This window comes from Salmo salar, chromosome 05, assembly GCF_965601325.2.
Source record: "Salmo salar chromosome 05, fSalSal1, whole genome shotgun sequence".
NCBI lineage: Eukaryota > Metazoa > Chordata > Actinopteri > Salmoniformes > Salmonidae > Salmo > Salmo salar.
The window spans coordinates 3025001-3044791 of record NC_138295.1 but is presented as its reverse complement, the minus strand read 5'-3'; the positions used below and the strand labels follow the sequence as shown (position 1 = coordinate 3044791).

The following is a 19791-nucleotide window of genomic DNA, read 5'->3' as shown; positions in this document are numbered from 1 at the left end:
ATGGAACATTAACTATCTGATATGGAACATTAACTATCTGATATGGAACATTAACTATCTGATATGGAACATTAACTATCTGATATGGAATATTTATCTTCATAATGTCATGACTTTGTTGCGAGGACGCCCTTTAAATGTATCTTTCAGTGCTAGGTTTGTTGCTGGACAAAAGTGTGCTGACATTCTGTTTAGCCAATCAGGTAGCTAGCTATTTTGCTGCAGTTAGCTTTTCTAGCTTGCTGATATTGATCAGACAATTCCCAAAGTGTTCTCTGTTTCTGATGCATGTATTTTATCATACTTATTTGCTACAATACCTTGCTATATCAAGATCAACTTTGTATTCCTTTTTGTTTGGATGTTCTCTCAGGTATAAAGGTGATAAGTTGATCAGCCGTCGTCCAGAGTTCAACAGGATGCGTCTCCATCAGCACTATACCTTAGAGATCAGAGACGTTCACCCTGAGGATGCTGGGAACTACACCGTCCTCCTCAAGAACACAGCCTCCCTGCTGGAGAGGAGACTCACCATCACACTCATCGTCAACGGTAACTATCACCATAACACTCATTGCCAACGGTAACCATCCCCAAAACACTCATTGTCAACAGTAACTATCATCATTAAATCAAATCAAAATCAAATCAAATCAAATCAAATGTATTTATACAGCCCTTCGTACATCAGCTGATATCTCAAAGTGCTGTACAGAAACCCAGCCTAAAACCCCAAACAGCAAGCAATGCATGTGAAAGAAGCACGGTGGCTAGGAAAAACTCCCTAGGAAAAACTCCCTAGAAAGGCCAAAAACCTAGGAAGAAACCTAGAGAGGAACCAGGCTATGAGGGGTGGCCAGTCCTCCTCTGGCTGTGCCGGGTGGATATTATAACAGAACATGGTCAAGATGTTAAAATGTTCATAAATGACCAGCATGGTCAAATAATAATAATCATAGTAGTTGTCGAGGGTGCAACAAGCACGTCCGGTGAACAGGTCAGGGTTCCATAGCCGCAGGCAGAACAGTTTAAACTGGAGCAGCAGCACGGCCAGGTGGACTGGGGACAGCAAGGAGTCATCATGCCAGGTAGTCCTGAGGCATGGTCCTAGGGCTCAGGTCCTCCAAGAGAAAGAAAGAAAGAAAGAGAGAAAGAGAGAATTAGAGAGAGCATATTTAAATTCACACAGGACACTGGATAAGACAAGAGAAATACTCCAGATGTAACAGACTGACCCTAGCCCCCCGACACATAAACTACTGCAGCAAAAATACTGGAGGCTGAGACAGGAGGGATCAGAAGACACTGTGGCCCCATCCGATGATACCCCCGGACAGGGCCACACAGGCAGGATATAACCCCACCCACTTTGTCAAAGCACAGCCCCCACACCACTAGAGGGATATATTCAACCACCAACTTACCATCCTGAGACAAGGCTGAGTATAGCCCACAAAGATCTCCGCCACGGCACAACCCAAGGGGGGGGGGGGGCGCCAACCCAGACAGGAAGCTGCAGTTAGCTATCATTACCATCACACTCATCGTCAACGGTAACTACAGTTGAAGTCGGAAGTTTACATACACTTAGGTTGGAGTCATTAAAACTCGTTTTTCAACCACTCCACAAATTTCTTGTTAACAAACTATAGTTTTGGCAAGTCGGTTAGGACGTCTACTTTGTGCATGACACAAGGAATTTTTCCAACAATTGTTTACAGACAGATTATTTCACTTATAATTCACTGTATCACAATTCCAGTGGGTCAGAAGTTTACATACATTAAGTTGACTGTGCCTTTAAACAGCTTGGAAAATTCCAGAAAATGATGTCATCGCTTTAGAAGCTTCTGATAGGCTAATTGACATAATTTGAGTCAATTGGAGTTGTACCTGTGGATGTATTTCAAGGCCTACCTTCAAACTCATTGCCTCTTTGCTTGACATCATGGGAAAATCAAAAGAAATCAGCCAAGACCTCAGAAAAAAAAAATTGTAGACCTTCACAAGTCTGGTTCATCCTTGAGAGCAATTTACAAACGCCTGAAGGTACCACGTTCATCTGTACAAGCAATAGTACGCAAGTATAATCACCATGGGATCACGCAGCCGTCATACCACTCAGGAAGGAGACGCGTTCTGTCTCTTAGAGATGAACGTACTTTGGTGCGAAAAGTGCAAATCAATCCCAAAACAACAGCAAAGGACCTTGTGAAGATGCTGGAGGAAACAGGTACAAAGGTATCTATATCCACAGTAAAATGAGTCCTATATCGACATAACCTGAGCAAGGAAGAAGCCACTGCTCCAAAACCGCCATAAAAAAAGCCAGACTACAGTTTGCAACTGCACTTGGGGACAAAGATCGTACTTTTTGGAGAAATGTCCTCTGGTCTGATGAAACAAAAATATAACTGTTTGGCCACAATGACCATCGTTATGTTTGGAGGAAAAAGGGGGAGCCTTGCAAGCCGATGAACACCATCCCAACCGTGAAGCATGGGGGTGGCAGCATCATGTTGTGGGGGTGCTTTGCTGTAGGATGGACTGGTGCACTTCACAAAATAGATGGCATCATGAGGGAGGAAAATTATGTGGATATATTGAAACATCTCAAGACATCAGTCAGGAAGTTAAAGCTTGGTCACAAATGGGTCTTCCAAATGGACAACGACCCCAATCATAGTTCCAAAGTTGTGACAAAATGGCTTAAGGACAACAAAGTCAAGGTATTGGATTGGCCATCACAAAGCCCTGACCTCAACCCTATAGAAAATGTGTGGGCAGAACTGAAAAAGCATGTGCGAGCAAGGAGGCCCACAAACCTGACTCAGTTACACCAGCTCTGTCAGGAGGAATGGGCCAAAATTCACCCAAATTATTGTGGGAAGCATGTGGAAGGCTACCCGAAATGTTTGACCCAAGTTAAAGAATTTAAAGGCAATGCTACCAAATACTAATTGAGTTTATGTAAACTTCTGACCCACTGGGAATGTGATGAAAGAAATAAAAGCTGAAATAAATCATTCTCTCTACTATTATTCTGACATTTCACATTCTTAAAATAAAGTGGTGATCCTAACTGACCTAAGACAGGGAATGTTTACTAGGATTAAATGTCAGGAATTGTGAAAAACTGAGTTTAAATTTATTTGGCGAAGGGGTATGTAAACTTCTGACTTCAACTGTATAACTATAACACGCATCGTCAACGGTAACTATAACCATCACCATCACACTCATCGTCAACGGTAACTATCACCATCACCATCACACTCATCGTCAACGGTAACTATCACCATCACACTCATCGCCAACGGTAACTATGACCATAACATACGTCGCCAACAGTAACTATCACTATCACCATCACACTCATCGTCAAGGGTAACAAATAAACAAATAACAAGAAACATTTACAAATAAACAAATAACAAGAAACATTTACAAATAAACAAAAGCGCTTGTGCGTAGAAGGCTCACCATCAAACTATTTTCAGTGGTGTAGTTGAACACACACACACTCAGTGGTGTAGTTGAACACACACACTCTCAGTGGTGTAGTTGAACACACACACACTCAGTGGTGTAGTTGAACAGACACACACACTCAGTGGTGTAGTTGAACAGACACACACACTCAGTGGTGTAGTTGAACAGACACACACACTCAGTGGTGTAGTTGAACAGACACACACACTCAGTGGTGAAGTTGAACAGACACACACACTCAGTGGTGTAGTTGAACAGACACACTCAGTGGTGAAGTTGAACACACACACACTCAGTGGTGTAGTTGAACAGACACACACACTCAGTGGTGTAGTTGAACAGACACACACACTCAGTGGTGTAGTTGAACACACACACACTCAGTGGTGTAGTTGAACAGCACACACACTCAGTGGTGTAGTTGAACAGACACACACACTCAGTGGTGTAGTTGAACACACACACACTCAGTGGTGTAGTTGAACAGACACACACACTCAGTGGTGTAGTTGAACACACACACACTCAGTGGTGTAGTTGAACACACACACACTCAGTGGTGTAGTTGAACACACACTCTCAGTGGTGTAGTTGAACAGACACACACACTCAGTGGTGTAGTTGAACAGACACACACACTCAGTGGTGTAGTTGAACAGCACACACTCTCAGTGGTGTAGTTGAACACACACACACACTCACCGGTGGTGTTGTTGAACAGCACACACACTCAGTGGTGTAGTTGAACACACACACACTCAGTGGTGTTGTTGAACAACACACACTCAGTGGTGTAGTTGAACAGACACACACTCTCAGTGGTGTCAGGTTCAATGAATCAAATGGAAAATTCCCAACAGCTTCAAGCTAAATCAAGTAGTTGTAGATACATGATGAATGTATTTGACCATGGTCTGATTCCCTGATTAGAGTCTCACCCGTCGTGTCTACCCCTCCCCCCAGTTCCCCCTCAGATCCATGAGAAGGAAATAGCGGCACACACTCTAGCCCGTATCGCCGTGGCAGCAGACAGACCCTCACCTGTACAGGTGTACGGACACCACGCCCCCAACATCACCTGGCAGTGGAGGGCATGGAGCCCCTGTGGCCTCAACAGCACACACGACTCAGTGGTGAAGTACAAACACCCACACCTGTAGGACACACCCACACCGTGGTGAAGACACACCCACACCTGTGAAGACAGACCCACACTCAGTGGTGAAGTTGACACACACACACACTCAGTGGTGTAGTCGACACAGCCATCACCATAACACTCAGTGGTGAACGTTGAACCATCACACACATCGTCAACGGTGAACCGATCACCATCACACTCAGTGTGTGATAAGGGTAACAAATAAACAAACAACAGGGTGAAGTTGAACAGACACACACCTCAGTGGTGTAGTTGAACACACACACTCAGTGGTGTAGTTGAACAGACACACACTCAGCGGTGTAGTTGAACACACACACTCTCAGTGGTGTAGTTGAACACACACACACTCAGCGGTGTAGTTGAACAACACACTCTCAGCGGTGTAGTTGAACAGACACACACTCAGTGGTGTAGTTGAACACACACACTCAGTGGTGTAGTTGAACAGACACACACACTCAGTGGTGTAGTTGAACACACACACACTCAGTGGTGTAGTTGAACAGACACACACACTCAGTGGTGTAGTTGAACACACACACTCTCAGTGGTGTAGTTGAACACACACACACTCAGTGGTGTAGTTGAACAGACACACACTCAGTGGTGTAGTTGAACAGACACACACACTCAGTGGTGTAGTTGAACACACACACACTCAGTGGTGTAGTTGAACAGACACACACACTCAGTGGTGTAGTTGAACAGCACACACACTCAGTGGTGTAGTTGAACAACACACACACTCAGTGGTGTAGTTGAACACACACACTCTCAGTGGTGTAGTTGAACAGACACACACACTCAGTGGTGTAGTTGAACACACACACTCTCAGCGGTGTAGTTGAACACACACACTCTCAGCGGTGTAGTTGAACACACACACTCTCAGCGGTGTAGTTGAACACACATACACACTCAGACTCGGTGTATGTTGTTGAACACACACACTCTCAGCGGTGTAGTTGAACACACACACACACACACACTCGGTGATGTTGTTGAACACACACACACTCAGCGGTGTAGTTGAACACACACACTCTCAGTGGTGTTGTTGAACACACTCGGTGGTGTAGTTGAACAGACACACACTCTAGTTGTCAGGTTCAATTAATCAAATGGAAAATTCCCAAAAGCTCTCAAGCTAAATCAAGTATTTGTAGATATATGATGAATGTATTTGACCATGGTCTGATTCCCTGATTAGAGTCTCCCCCGTCGTTCTACCCCTCCCCCCAGTTCCCCCTCAGATCCATGAGAAGGAAATAGCGGCACCCTCTAGCCCGTATCGCCGTGGCAGCAGACAGACCCTCACCTGTACAGGGTACGGACTCCCCGCCCCCAACATCACCTGGCAGTGGAGGGCATGGAGCCCCTGTGGCCTCAACAGCACCCGACGCCTGGAAGACAAACACCCACACCTGTAAGACACACCCACACCTGTAAGACACACCCACACCTGTAAGACACACCCACACCTGTAAGACACACCCACAACCATAACTATCGACATAGCCATCACCATAACACTCATCGTCAACGGTAACCATCACACACATCGTCAACGGTAACCATCACCATAACACCATGTGTGATAAGGGTAACAAATAAACAAACAACAAGAACATTTACAAATAAACACCTCAGCGGTGTAGTTGAACACTCTCAGCGGTGTAGTTGAACACTCTCAGCGGTGTAGTTGAACACACTCTCAGCGGTGTAGTTGAACACACTCTCAGCGGTGTAGTTGAACACACTCTCAGCGGTGTAGTTGAACACACTCTCAGCGGTGTAGTTGAACACACTCTCAGCGGTGTAGTTGAACACACTCTCAGCGGTGTAGTTGAACACACTCTCAGCGGTGTAGTTGAACACTCTCAGCGGTGTAGTTGAACACTCTCAGCGGTGTAGTTGAACACTCTCAGCGGTGTAGTTGAACACTCTCAGCGGTGTAGTTGAACACTCTCAGCGGTGTAGTTGAACACTCTCAGCGGTGTAGTTGAACACACTCTCAGCGGTGTAGTTGAACACACTCTCAGCGGTGTAGTTGAACACACTCTCAGCGGTGTAGTTGAACACACTCTCAGCGGTGTAGTTGAACACACTCTCAGCGGTGTAGTTGAACACTCTCTCAGCGGTGTAGTTGAACACACTCTCAGCGGTGTAGTTGAACACACTCTCAGCGGTGTAGTTGAACACTCTCAGCGGTGTAGTTGAACACCTCTCAGCGGTGTAGTTGAACACACTCTCAGCGGTGTAGTTGAACACACTCTCAGCGGTGTAGTTGAACACTCTCAGCGGTGTAGTTGAACACACTCTCAGCGGTGTAGTTGAACACACTCTCAGCGGTGTAGTTGAACACCTCTCAGCGGTGTAGTTGAACACTCTCAGCGGTGTAGTTGAACACACTCTCAGCGGTGTAGTTGAACACTCTCAGCGGTGTAGTTGAACACTCTCAGCGGTGTAGTTGAACACACTCAGCGGTGTAGTTGAACACTCTCAGCGGTGTAGTTGAACACTCTCAGCGGTGTAGTTGAACACACAGATGTCTGAGTGTTGGAGTGTGCCCCTGGCTATCTGTAATGATGTCTGAGTGTTGGAGTGTGCCCCTGGCTATCTGTAATGATGTCTGAGTGTTGGAGTGTGCCCCTGGCTATCTGTAATGATGTCTGAGTGTTGGAGTGTGCCCCTGGCTATCTGTAATGATGTCTGAGTGTTGGAGTGTGCCCCTGGCTATCTGTAAATGATGTCTGAGTGTTGGAGTGTTCCCCTGGCTATCTGTAAATGATGTCTGAGTGTTGGATTGTGCCCCTGGCTATCTGTAATGATGTCTGAGTGTTGGAGTGTGCCCCTGGCTATCTGTAATGATGTCTGAGTGTTGGAGTGTGCCCCTGGCTATCTGTAAATGATGTCTGAGTGTTGGAGTGTGCCCCTGGCTATCTGTAATGATGTCTGAGTGTTGGAGTGTGCCCCTGGCTATCTGTAAATGATGTCCGAGTGTTGGAGTGTGCCCCTGGCTATCTGTAATGATGTCTAAGTGTTGGAGTGTGCCCCTGGCTATCTGTAAATGATGTCCGAGTGTTGGAGTGTGCCCCTGGCTATCTGTAAATGATGTCCGAGTGTTGGAGTGTGCCCCTGGATATCTGTAAATGATGTCTGAGTGTTGGAGTGTGCCCCTGGCTATCTGTAATGATGTCTGAGTGTTGGAGTGTGCCCCTGGCTATCTGTAAATGATGTTGGAGTGTTGGATTGTGCCCCTGGCTATCTGTAATGATGTCTGAGTGTTGGAGTGTGCCCCTGGCTATCTGTAATGATGTCTGAGTGTTGGAGTGTGCCCCTGGCTATCTGTAAATGATGTCTGAGTGTTGGAGTGTGCCCCTGGCTATCTGTAATGATGTCTGAGTGTTGGAGTGTGCCCCTGGCTATCTGTAATGATGTCTGAGTGTTGGATTGTGCCCCTGGCTATCTGTAATGATGTCTGAGTGTTGGATTGTGCCCCTGGCTATCTGTAATGATGTCTGAGTGTTGGATTGTGCCCCTGGCTATCTGTAATGATGTCTGAGTGTTGGAGTGTGCCCCTGGCTATCTGTAATGATGTCTGAGTGTTGGATTGTGCCCCTGGCTATCTGTAATGATGTCTGAGTGTTGGAGTGTGCCCCTGGCTATCTGTAATGATGTCTGAGTGTTGGATTGTGCCCCTGGCTATCTGTAATGATGTCTGAGTGTTGGAGTGTGCCCCTGGCTATCTGTAATGATGTCTGAGTGTTGGAGTGTGCCCCTGGCTATCTGTAAATTATGTCTGAGTGTTGGAGTGTGCCCCTGGCTATCTGTAATGATGTCTGAGTGTTGGATTGTGCCCCTGGCTATCTGTAAATGATGTCCGAGTGTTGGATTGTGCCCCTGGCTATCTGTAATGATGTCCGAGTGTTGGATTGTGCCCCTGGCTATCTGTAAATGATGTCTGAGTGTTGGATTGTGCCCCTGGCTATCTGTAAATGATGTCTGAGTGTTGAAGTGTGCCCCTGGCTATCTGTAATGATGTCTGAATGTTGGAGTGTGCCCCTGGCTATCTGTAAATGATGTCTGAGTGTTGGAGTGTGCCCCTGGCTATCTGTAATGATGTCTGAGTGTTGGAGTGTGCCCCTGGCTATCTGTAATGATGTCTGAGTGTTGGATTGTGCCCCTGGCTATCTGTAATGATGTCTGAGTGTTGGAGTGTGCCCCTGGCTATCTGTAATGATGTCTGAGTGTTGGAGTGTGCCCCTGGCTATCTGTAATGATGTCTGAGTGTTGGAGTGCGCCCCTGGCTATCTGTAATGATGTCTGAGTGTTGGAGTGTTCCCCTGGCTATCTGTAATGATGTCTGAGTGTTGGAGTGGTCCCCTGGCTATCTGTAATGATGTCTGAGTGTTGGAGTGTGCCCCTGGCTATCTGTAATGATGTCTGAGTGTTGGAGTGTGCCCCTGGCTATCTGTAATGATGTCTGAGTGTTGGAGTGTGCCCCTGGCTATCTGTAATGATGTCTGAGTGTTGGATTGTGACCCTGGCTATCTGTAATGATGTCTGAGTGTTGGAGTGTGCCCCTGGCTATCTGTAATGATGTCTGAGTGTTGGAGTGTGCCCCTGGCTATCTGTAATGATGTCTGAGTGTTGGAGTGTGCCCCTGGCTATCTGTAATGATGTCTGAGTGTTGGAGTGTGCCCCTGGCTATCTGTAATGATGTCTGAGTGTTGGAGTGTGCCCCTGGCTATCTGTAATGATGTCTGAGTGTTGGAGTGTGCCCCTGGCTATCTGTAATGATGTCTGAGTGTTGGAGTGTGCCCCTGGCTATCTGTAAATGATGTCTGAGTGTTGGAGTGTGCCCCTGGCTATCTGTAAATGATGTCTGAGTGTTGGAGTGTGCCCCTGGCTATCTGTAAATGATGTCTGAGTGTTGGAGTGTGCCCCTGGCTATCTGTAATGATGTCTGAGTGTTGGATTGTGCCCCTGGCTATCTGTAAATGATGTCTGAGTGTTGGAGTGTGCCCCTGGCTATCTGTAATGATGTCTGAGTGTTGGAGTGTGCCCCTGGCTATCTGTAATGATGTCTGAGTGTTGGAGTGTGCCCCTGGCTATCTGTAATGATGTCTGAGTGTTGGAGTGTGCCCCTGGCTATCTGTAATGATGTCTGAGTGTTGGAGTGTGCCCCTGGCTATCTGTAATGATGTCTGAGTGTTGGAGTGTGCCCCTGGCTATCTGTAAAAAATGGTGCCGTTTGCTTTGTTCAATATAAGGAATTTGAAATTATTTATATTTCTACTTTTACTTCTAAATCTTAAGTGTATTTAGAACCAAATACTTTTAGACTTTTACTGGGTGACTTTCACTTTTACTTGAATAACTTTCTATTAAGGTATTTATACTTTTATTCAAGTAGTACATAGCCCATCTGTAAACAGCCCATCTATCTACCTAACTTCTCCCCATACTGTAATTATTTATTTATTTTGCTCCTTTTGCACCCCAGTATCTCAACTTTGCACATTCATCTTCTGCACATCTACCATTCCAGTGTTTAATTGCTATATTGTAATTAATTCGCCACCATGGCCTATTTATTGCCTTAACATACCTCATTTGCACTCACTGTATATAGACTTTTTGTTTTCTTTTGTTCTACTGTATTATTGACTGTATGTTTGTTTATTCCATGTGTAACTCTGTGTTGTTGTATGTGTCGAACTGCTTTGCTTTATCTTGGCCAGGTCACAGTACCAGATCCCATAACCCATAAAGTTGTACAAGCATAGCTAGTAGCTACCAAATGTCATTTTTTTTTCCGGTGAGTGTGGACATGTATTATTGATTGTATGTTGTTTTACTCCATGTGTAACTCTGTGTTGTTGTACGTGTCGAACTGCTTTGCTTTATCTTGGCCAGGTCGCAGTTGCAAATGAGAACTTGTTCTCAACTAGCCTACCTGGTTAAATAAAGGAGAAATATATATATATATTTTTTTAAATATGACAATTGGGTACTTTTCCCACCACTTGTAGTAGTAATAGACAGTTTAGTAGTTCTAGACAGTTTATGTCACGGCTGTCTGAAGAACGGGACCAAGGCGCAGTGTGTGTATCGTTCCACATTTTATTACAACTGTGAAACTATGCGAGACACACAAATAAACTAATAAACAAAACAACAAACCGTGACGAAGAGGTGCAACATACACTAACTCAAAATACAATCTCCCACAAACCCAGGTGGGAAAAACAACAACTTAAATATGATCTCCAATTAGAGACAACGATGACCTAATTGGAGATCATCCCAAAAAAAACAACAACATAGAAATACATAAACTAGAACCCCACATTGAAATACATAAACTAGACAAAACCCCCAACATAGACATAAATAAACTAGACAAAACCCCCTGTCACGCCCTGACCTAATAAAAGCTTTCTATGGTCAGGACGTGACAGTTTATTCGTTTTGTAGTTTAGATCGTTTTGTAGTTTTGTAGTACTAGAAAGTTTAGTCAGTTTGTAGTTAGTTTTACAGTTTACTCATTTTCTAGTACTAGAAATGTTATTCGTTTCGTAGTTCTAAAGAGTTTAGTAGTTTTTTAGTTCTAGATCGTTTAGTAGTTTTGTTGTTGCGTATAAAACAGATTTTTCTTTCTTCATATACAGGGAGATGAGGCTGCCAATGTGCGTGTGGCTGTTTGAGTGTGTGCCCTGGGGTATTTCTAGGCCTGTGTGAGGAGAGGAGTGTGTGTGTGTGTGTGTGTGTGTGGGAGCTGTTTCTGTGTGTGAGAGAGAGAGTGTGTGAGTGTGTGGCTGTTTGCCCTGGGGTATTTCTAGGTCTGTGTGAGGAGAGGAGTGATGTGTGGACTAACAACAGGATGTATGGAGGGACAGAGGGCACCGTAGCATCTCTCTCACACACACACACACACACACACACACACACACACACACACACACACACACACACACACACACACACGTGAGAGAGGGAAGAGAAGGAGCATGGTAGCATCCTCTGGCCATGAGAGATGGAGGGAGGGAGGGAGGGAGGGAGGGAGGGAGGGAGGGAGGGAGGGAGGGAGGGAGGGAGGGAGGGAGGGACGAGAGCGGCTGAGACTGAATACTAACACACCCAGTATAACATACCCTGTATAACACACCCAGTATAACACACCCAGTATAACACACCCTGGATACTAACACACCCAGTATAACACACCCTGTATAACACACCCAGTATAACACACCCAGTATAACACACCCAGTATAACACACCCTGGATACTAACACACCCAGTATAACACACCCAGTATAACACACCCAGTATAACACACCCTGGATAACACACCCAGTATAACACACCCAGTATAACACACCCAGTATAACACACCCTGTATAACACACCCAGTATAACACACCCAGTATAACACACCCAGTATAACACACCCTGGATACTAACACACCCAGTATAACACACCCTGGATACTAACACACCCAGTATAACACACCCAGTATAACACACCCAGTATAACACACCCAGTATAACACACCCTGGATACTAACACACCCAGTATAACACACCCAGTATAACACACCCAGTATAACACACCCAGTATAACACACCCTGGATACTAACACACCCAGTATAACACACCCAGTATAACACACCCAGTATAACACACCCAGTATAACACACCCTGGATACTAACACACCCAGTATAACACACCCTGGATACTAACACACCCAGTATAACACACCCTGTATAACACACCCAGTATAACACACCCAGTATAACACACCCAGTATAACACACCCTGGATACTAACACACCCAGTATAACACACCCAGTATAACACACCCAGTATAACACACCCAGTATAACACACCCTGGATACTAACACACCCGGATACTAACACACCCAGTATAACACACCCAGTATAACACACCCAGTATAACACACCCTGTATAACACACCCAGTATAACACACCCTGGATACTAACACACCCTGTATAACACACCCAGTATAACACACCCAGTATAACACACCCAGTATAACACACCCAGTATAACACACCCTGGATACTAACACACCCAGTATAACACACCCAGTATAACACACCCAGTATAACACACCCGGATACTAACACACCCAGTATAACACACCCAGTATAACACACCCAGTATAACACACCCTGGATACTAACACACCCAGTATAACACACCCAGTATAACACACCCAGTATAACACACCCTGTATAACACACCCAGTACAACACACCCTGGATACTAACACACCCAGTATAACACACCCTGTATAACACACCCTGTATAACACACCCAGTATAACACACCCTGGATACTAACACACCCAGTATAACACACCCAGTATAACACACCCTGTATAACACACCCAGTATAACACACCCTGTATAACACACCCAGTATAACACACCCAGTATAACACACCCTGTATAACACACCCAGTATAACACACCCTGGATACTAACACACCCAGTATAACACACCCAGTATAACACACCCTGTATAACACACCCTGTATAACACACCCTGTATAACACACCCTGTATAACACACCCAGTATAACACACCCTGTATAACACACCCAGTATAACACACCCTGGTATAACACACCCAGTATAACACACCCAGTATAACACACCCTGTATAACACACCCAGTATAACACACCCTGTATAACACACCCAGTATAACACACCCAGTATAACACACCCAGTATAACACACCCTGGATAACACACCCTGTATACTAACACACCCAGTATAACACACCCTGTATAACACACCCAGTATAACACACCCAGTATAACACCAGTATAACACCTGGTATAACACACCCAGTATAACACACCCTGGATACTAACACACCCAGTATAACACACCCAGTATAACACACCCTGTATAACACACCCTGGATACTAACACACCCTGGATACTAACACACCCAGTATAACACACCCAGTATAACACACCCTGGAGACTAACACACCCTGGATACTAACACACCCTGGATACTAACACACCCTGGATAACACACCCTGGATACTAACACACCCAGTATAACACACCCTGGATACACACACCCAGTATAACACACCCTGGATAACACACCCAGTATAACACACCCAGTATAACACACCCTGTATAACACACCCTGGATACTAACACACCCAGTATAACACACCCTGGAGACTAACACACCCTGGATACTAACACACCCTGGATACTAACACACCCTGGATACTAACACACCCTGGATACTAACACACCCTGGATACTAGCACACCCTGGATACTAACACACCCTGGATACTAACACACCCAGTATAACACACCCTGGATACTAACACACCCAGTATAACACACCCTGGATACTAACACACCCAGTATAACACACCCTGGATACTAACACACCCAGTATAACACACCCAGTATAACACACCCAGTATAACACACCCTGGATACTAACACACCCAGTATAACACACCCTGGATACTAACACACCCAGTGTTACACACCCTGGATAACACACCCAGTATAACACACCCAGTATAACACACCCAGTATAACACACCCAGTATAACACACCCTGTATAACACACCCTGGATACTAACACACCCTGGATACTAACACACCCAGTATAACACACCCAGTATAACACACCCTGGAGACTAACACACCCTGGATACTAACACACCCTGGATACTAACACACCCTGGATAACACACCCTGGATACTAACACACCCAGTATAACACACCCTGGATAACACACCCAGTATAACACACCCTGGATAACACACCCAGTATAACACACCCAGTATAACACACCCTGTATAACACACCCTGGATACTAACACACCCAGTATAACACACCCTGGAGTACTAACACACCCTGGATACTAACACACCCTGGATACTAACACACCCTGGATACTAACACACCCTGGATACTAGCACACCCTGGATACTAACACACCCTGGATACTAGCACACCCTGGATACTAACACACCCAGTATAACACACCCTGGATACTAACACACCCAGTATAACACACCCTGGATACTAACACACCCAGTATAACACACCCAGTATAACACACCCAGTATAACACACCCTGGATACTAACACACCCAGTATAACACACCCTGGATACTAACACACCCAGTGTTACACAGGGATTGGCAAACATTTTGTATTATTTTTTTTATGTAACCTTTATTTAACTAGGCAATTCAGTTAAGAACAAATTCTTATTTACAATGACAGCTTAGGAACAGTGGGTTAACTGTGGCAGAATGACAGATTTTTACCTTGTCAGCTCGGGCATTCGAACTAGCAACCCTTTCGGTTACTGGTCCAACGCTCTAACCACTAGGCTACCTAACTACCATAAACGGAGCGTTGGGCCAGTAACCGAAAAGGTTGCTCGTTCGAATCCCAGAGCTGGCAAGGTAAAAATCTGTCGTTCTGACACTGAGCAATTGTAACGGTTGTCGTCGGATTTAGACCAAAATGCAGCGGGGAAACGTTCACTCATCTTCTTTATTAATAAACGGACAAGAAGGAGAACCAAAACAAACACGTACACAAAGAAACCACAACAACTATTCACAGGCTGGTAAGGCACAAGGCTATACACAGAACAATCTCCCACAAAGCACTCAACAAACACATACCTATATATAGGACTCTCAATCAGAGGCAACTAGAAAACACCTGCCTCCAATTGAGAGTCCACACCCCAATTAACAAAACATAGAAATACACTAACAAAGAACAGTGCCCAAAAACCCCCCGAACCACATAAAACAAATACCCTTCTGCCACGTCCTGACCAAACTACAATAACAAATACTCCCTCTACTGGTCAGGACGTGACAGCAATGCTGTAAACCCACTGCTCCGCGGGCGCCGAAGATGTGGATTTCGATTAAGGCAGCCCCCCCGCACCTGATTGAGAGAACGCCAAGAGTGTGCAAAGCTGTCATCAAGGCAAATGGTGGCTACTATGAAGAATCTAAAATATATTTGAATTTGTTTAACACGTTTTTGGTTACTACATGATTCCATATGTGTTATTTCATAGTTTTGATGTCTTCACTATTATTCTACAATGTAGAAAATAATACAAGTGAAGAAAAAACCCTTGAATCAATAAGACTTTTGTCAAGTGTTGTTGAAGTGTTGTGGTTGCAGGTTCACTTGGCACATCTAAAGCCTTTTCTATTGGGGGTGTTGCTATAGGCCACCAAATGCTAACAGTCAGTATCTAAATAATATGTGTGAAATGCTTGATAGCGTATGTGATGTAAACAGAGAGGTCTACTTTCTTGGGGACCTGAATATCGACTGGTTTTCATCAAGCTGTCCGCTCAAGAGGAAGCTTCTCACTGTAACCAGTGCCTGTAATCTGGTTCAGGTTATTAATCAACCTACCAGGGTGTTTACAAACACTACAGGAACAAGATCATCCACATGTATTGATCACATTTTTACTAATGCTGTAGAACCATTGGATGCAGTGATCACAATATAGTGGCTATATCCAGGAAAGACAAAGTTCCTAAAGCTGGGCCTAAAATAGAGATCATACAAAACATTTAGCTGTGACTCTTATGTGGATGATGTTAAAAATATTTGTTGGTCTGACGTGATTAATGAGGAGCATCCAGACGCTGCACTTGATGAATTTATGAAAATTGCTTCTTCCAATGATTGATAAACATGAACCTGTTAAGAAACTGACTGTTAGAGCTGTTAAGGATTGATGGATTGATGAGGAAATGAAAAACGGTATGGTTGAAAGAGAAGGGACAAAAGGAGTGGCTAATAAGTGAGGGGAAAAAAGTATTTGATCGCCTGCTGATTTTGTACGTTTGCCCACTGACAAAGAAATGATCAGTCTATAATTTTAATGGTAGGTTTATTTGAACAGTGAGAGACAGAATAACAACAACAAAAAATCCTGAAAAACGCATGTCAAAAATGTTATAAATTGATTTGCATTTTAATGAGGGAAATAAGTATTTGACCCCCTCTCAATCAGAAAGATTTCTGGCTCCCAGGTGTCTTTTATACAGGTAACGAGCTGAGATGAGGAGCACACTCTTAAAGGGAGTGCTCCTAATCTCAGCTTGTTGCCTGTATAAAAGACACCTGTCCACAGAAGCAATCAATCAATCAGATTCCAAACTCTCTACCATGGCCAAGACCAAAGAGCTCTCCAAGGATGTCAGGGACAAGATTGTAGACCTACACAAGGCTGGAATGGGCTACAAGACCATCGCCAAGCAGCTTGGTGAGAAGGTGACAACAGTTGGTGCGATTATTCGCAAATGGAAGAAACACAAAAGAACTGTCAATCTCCCTCGGCCTGGGGCTCCATGCAAGATCTCACCTCGTGGAGTTGCAATGATCATGAGAACGGTGAGGAATCAGCCCAGAACTACACGGGAGGATCTTGTCAATGATCTCAAGGCAGCTGGGACCATAGTCACCAAGAAAACAATTGGTAACACACTACGCCGTGAAGGACTGAAATCCTGCAGCGATCGCAATGTCCCCCTGCTCAAGAAAGCACATATACATGCCCGTCTGAAGTTTGCCAATGAACATCTGAATTATTCAGAGGACAACTGGGTGAAATTGTTAAAACAATGTTTACATTTTAGTCATTTAGCAGACACTCTTATCCAGAGCGACTTACAGTAGTGAATGCATACATATTTTTTTTCGTACTGGTCCCCCGTTGTGTTGTGGTCAGATGAGACCAAAATGGAGCTCTTTGGCATCAACTCAACCCACCATGTTTGGAGGAGGAGGAATGCTGCCTATCACCCCAAGAACACCATCCCCACCGTCAAACATGGAGGTGGAAACATTATGCTTTGGGGGTGTTTTTCTGCTAAGGGGACAGGACAACTTCACCGCATCAAAGGGACGATGGACGGGGCCATGTACCGTCAAATCTTGGGTGAGAACCTCCTTCCCTCAGCCAGGGCATTGAAAATGGGTCGTCGATGGGTATTCCAGCATGACAATGACCCAAAACACACGGCCAAGGCAACAAAGGAGTGGCTCAAGAAGAAGCACATTAAGGTCGTGGAGTGGCCTAGCCAGTCTCCAGACCTTAATCCCATAGAAAATCTGTGGAGGGAGCTGAAGGTTCGAGTTGTCAAACGTCAGCCTCGAAACCTTAATGACTTGGAGAAGATCTGCAAAGAGGAGTGGGACAAAATCCCTCCTGAGATGTGTGCAAACCTGGTGGCCAACTACAAGAAACATCTGACATCTGTGATTGCCAACAAGGGTTTTGCCACCAAGTCATGTTTTGCAGAGGGGTCAAATACTTATTTCCCTCATTAAAATGCAAATCATTTTATAACATTTTTGACATGCGTTTTTTTCTGGATTATTTGTTGTTATTCTGTCTCTCACTGTTCAAATAAACCTACCATTAAAATTATAGACTGATCATTTCTTTGTCAGTGGGCAAACGTACAAAATCAGCAGGGGATCAAATACTTTTTCCCCTCACTGTAAGTCTGGCTGCACATCTCACTGGCTGACTTAATGAGAACTGAGAAATGATGTGACTAAACTCAACAACAACAAGAATAAACTGTATTATGAAGCCAAGATTAATGATATAAAGAATGAAGGAAAAAAACATTGGAGTACTTTCAATGAAATTCTGGGCTGAAAGATAAATTCAACTCCATCTTTCATCGAAACAGGTGGCTTATTCATCACAAAACCATTTGATGTTGCCAATTATTTGAATGATTATTTCATTGGCAAAGTGGGCATGTGGGCAAACTTAGGCAGGAAACGCCAACAACTAACAGTGAGCCTTCGTATTCATGCATAAAATGTCACGTTAGTATAAAGGATCGTTAGTATAAAGGATCGGGAGACAGGCGTAGGAATGCGTAATAGTTTTTGAAAATGTCTTTACCCAAATTACAGCATGCCATGTAAAGGCACAGGGACAAAGACCAAACAAACACGTATGCAAAACACAGGGTTGACATCCAAACAAAAGAGCGAGGAGTACCTCGAATAAATGCACCGAACGAGACCCGTAATCATCTGCACAATACAAGCGGCACGAAAGCCAAAACAACACAGCACAGGTACTCACACGACCAGTGGGCATTGGAACAGTAATCGACAGGACAATGGTGAACCAAAGGGCACATTTATACAAATATAAATCAGTGAGGAACCAGGTATCATAATGAAACAGTTCGGTGACGTAGAAACGAAACTGGTGCACAGAATGAGCAACATTACCGGAGGGATCCGTGACATTAAAAAAAAGAAACCGAATCTATTATTTTCTATGTGGGGGTTCTAGTTTAGTTTTTCTATGTTTGGGTGTTTGGTATGATTCCCAATTAGAGGCTGCTGGCTGTCGTTGTCTCTAATTGGGGATCATACTTAAGTGCTATTTTTTTTTCCACCTGTGGGTTATGGGATATTGTTTATGTTTAGTTGCCTGTTAGCACTGCATTATCGTCACGGTTCGTTTATTCTTCATTGTTTTGTATTTTGCAAAGTTTCACTTTCTAATAAATGATGTGGAACTCAACATAAACCTTGGTCGGTTTCTACAAACGAACGTGACAGAATATCCCATCAATAAAGGACCAAGCAGCGTGTTCACCAGGTGAAGGAGTCCTGAACGTGGGAGGAGATCTTGGACGGTAAGGGATCCTGAACGTGGGAGGAGATCTTGGACGGTAAGGGATCCTGAACGTGGGAGGAGATCTTGGACGGTAAGGGATCCTGAACGTGGGAGGAGATCTTGGACGGTAAGGGATCCTGAACGTGGGAGGAGATCTTGGACGGTAAGGGATCCTGAACGTGGGAGGAGATCTTGGACGGTAAGGGATCCTGAACGTGGGAGGAGATCTTGGACGGTAAGGGATCCTGAACGTGGGAGGAGATCTTGGACGGTAAGGGATCCTGAACGTGGGAGGAGATCTTGGACGGTAAGGGATCCTGAACGTGGGAGGAGATCTTGGACGGTAAGGGATCCTGAACGTGGGAGGAGATCTTGGACGGTAAGGGATC

General features: G+C 44.6%; 1 protein-coding gene across 1 annotated transcript in view; it reads left to right on the top strand.

The window, feature by feature from the left end:
• LOC106591130 (vascular endothelial growth factor receptor 3) overlaps window positions 1-19791 on the top strand; it is a 220335-nt gene that overhangs the window by 109300 nt on the left and 91244 nt on the right. Inside the window, exons 9-10 of the mRNA XM_082974983.1 lie at window positions 374-552; window positions 5900-6083. Of these exons, the coding sequence (XP_082831109.1) occupies window positions 374-552; window positions 5900-6083 (363 nt within the window). The remainder of the gene's footprint in view (window positions 1-373; window positions 553-5899; window positions 6084-19791) is intronic.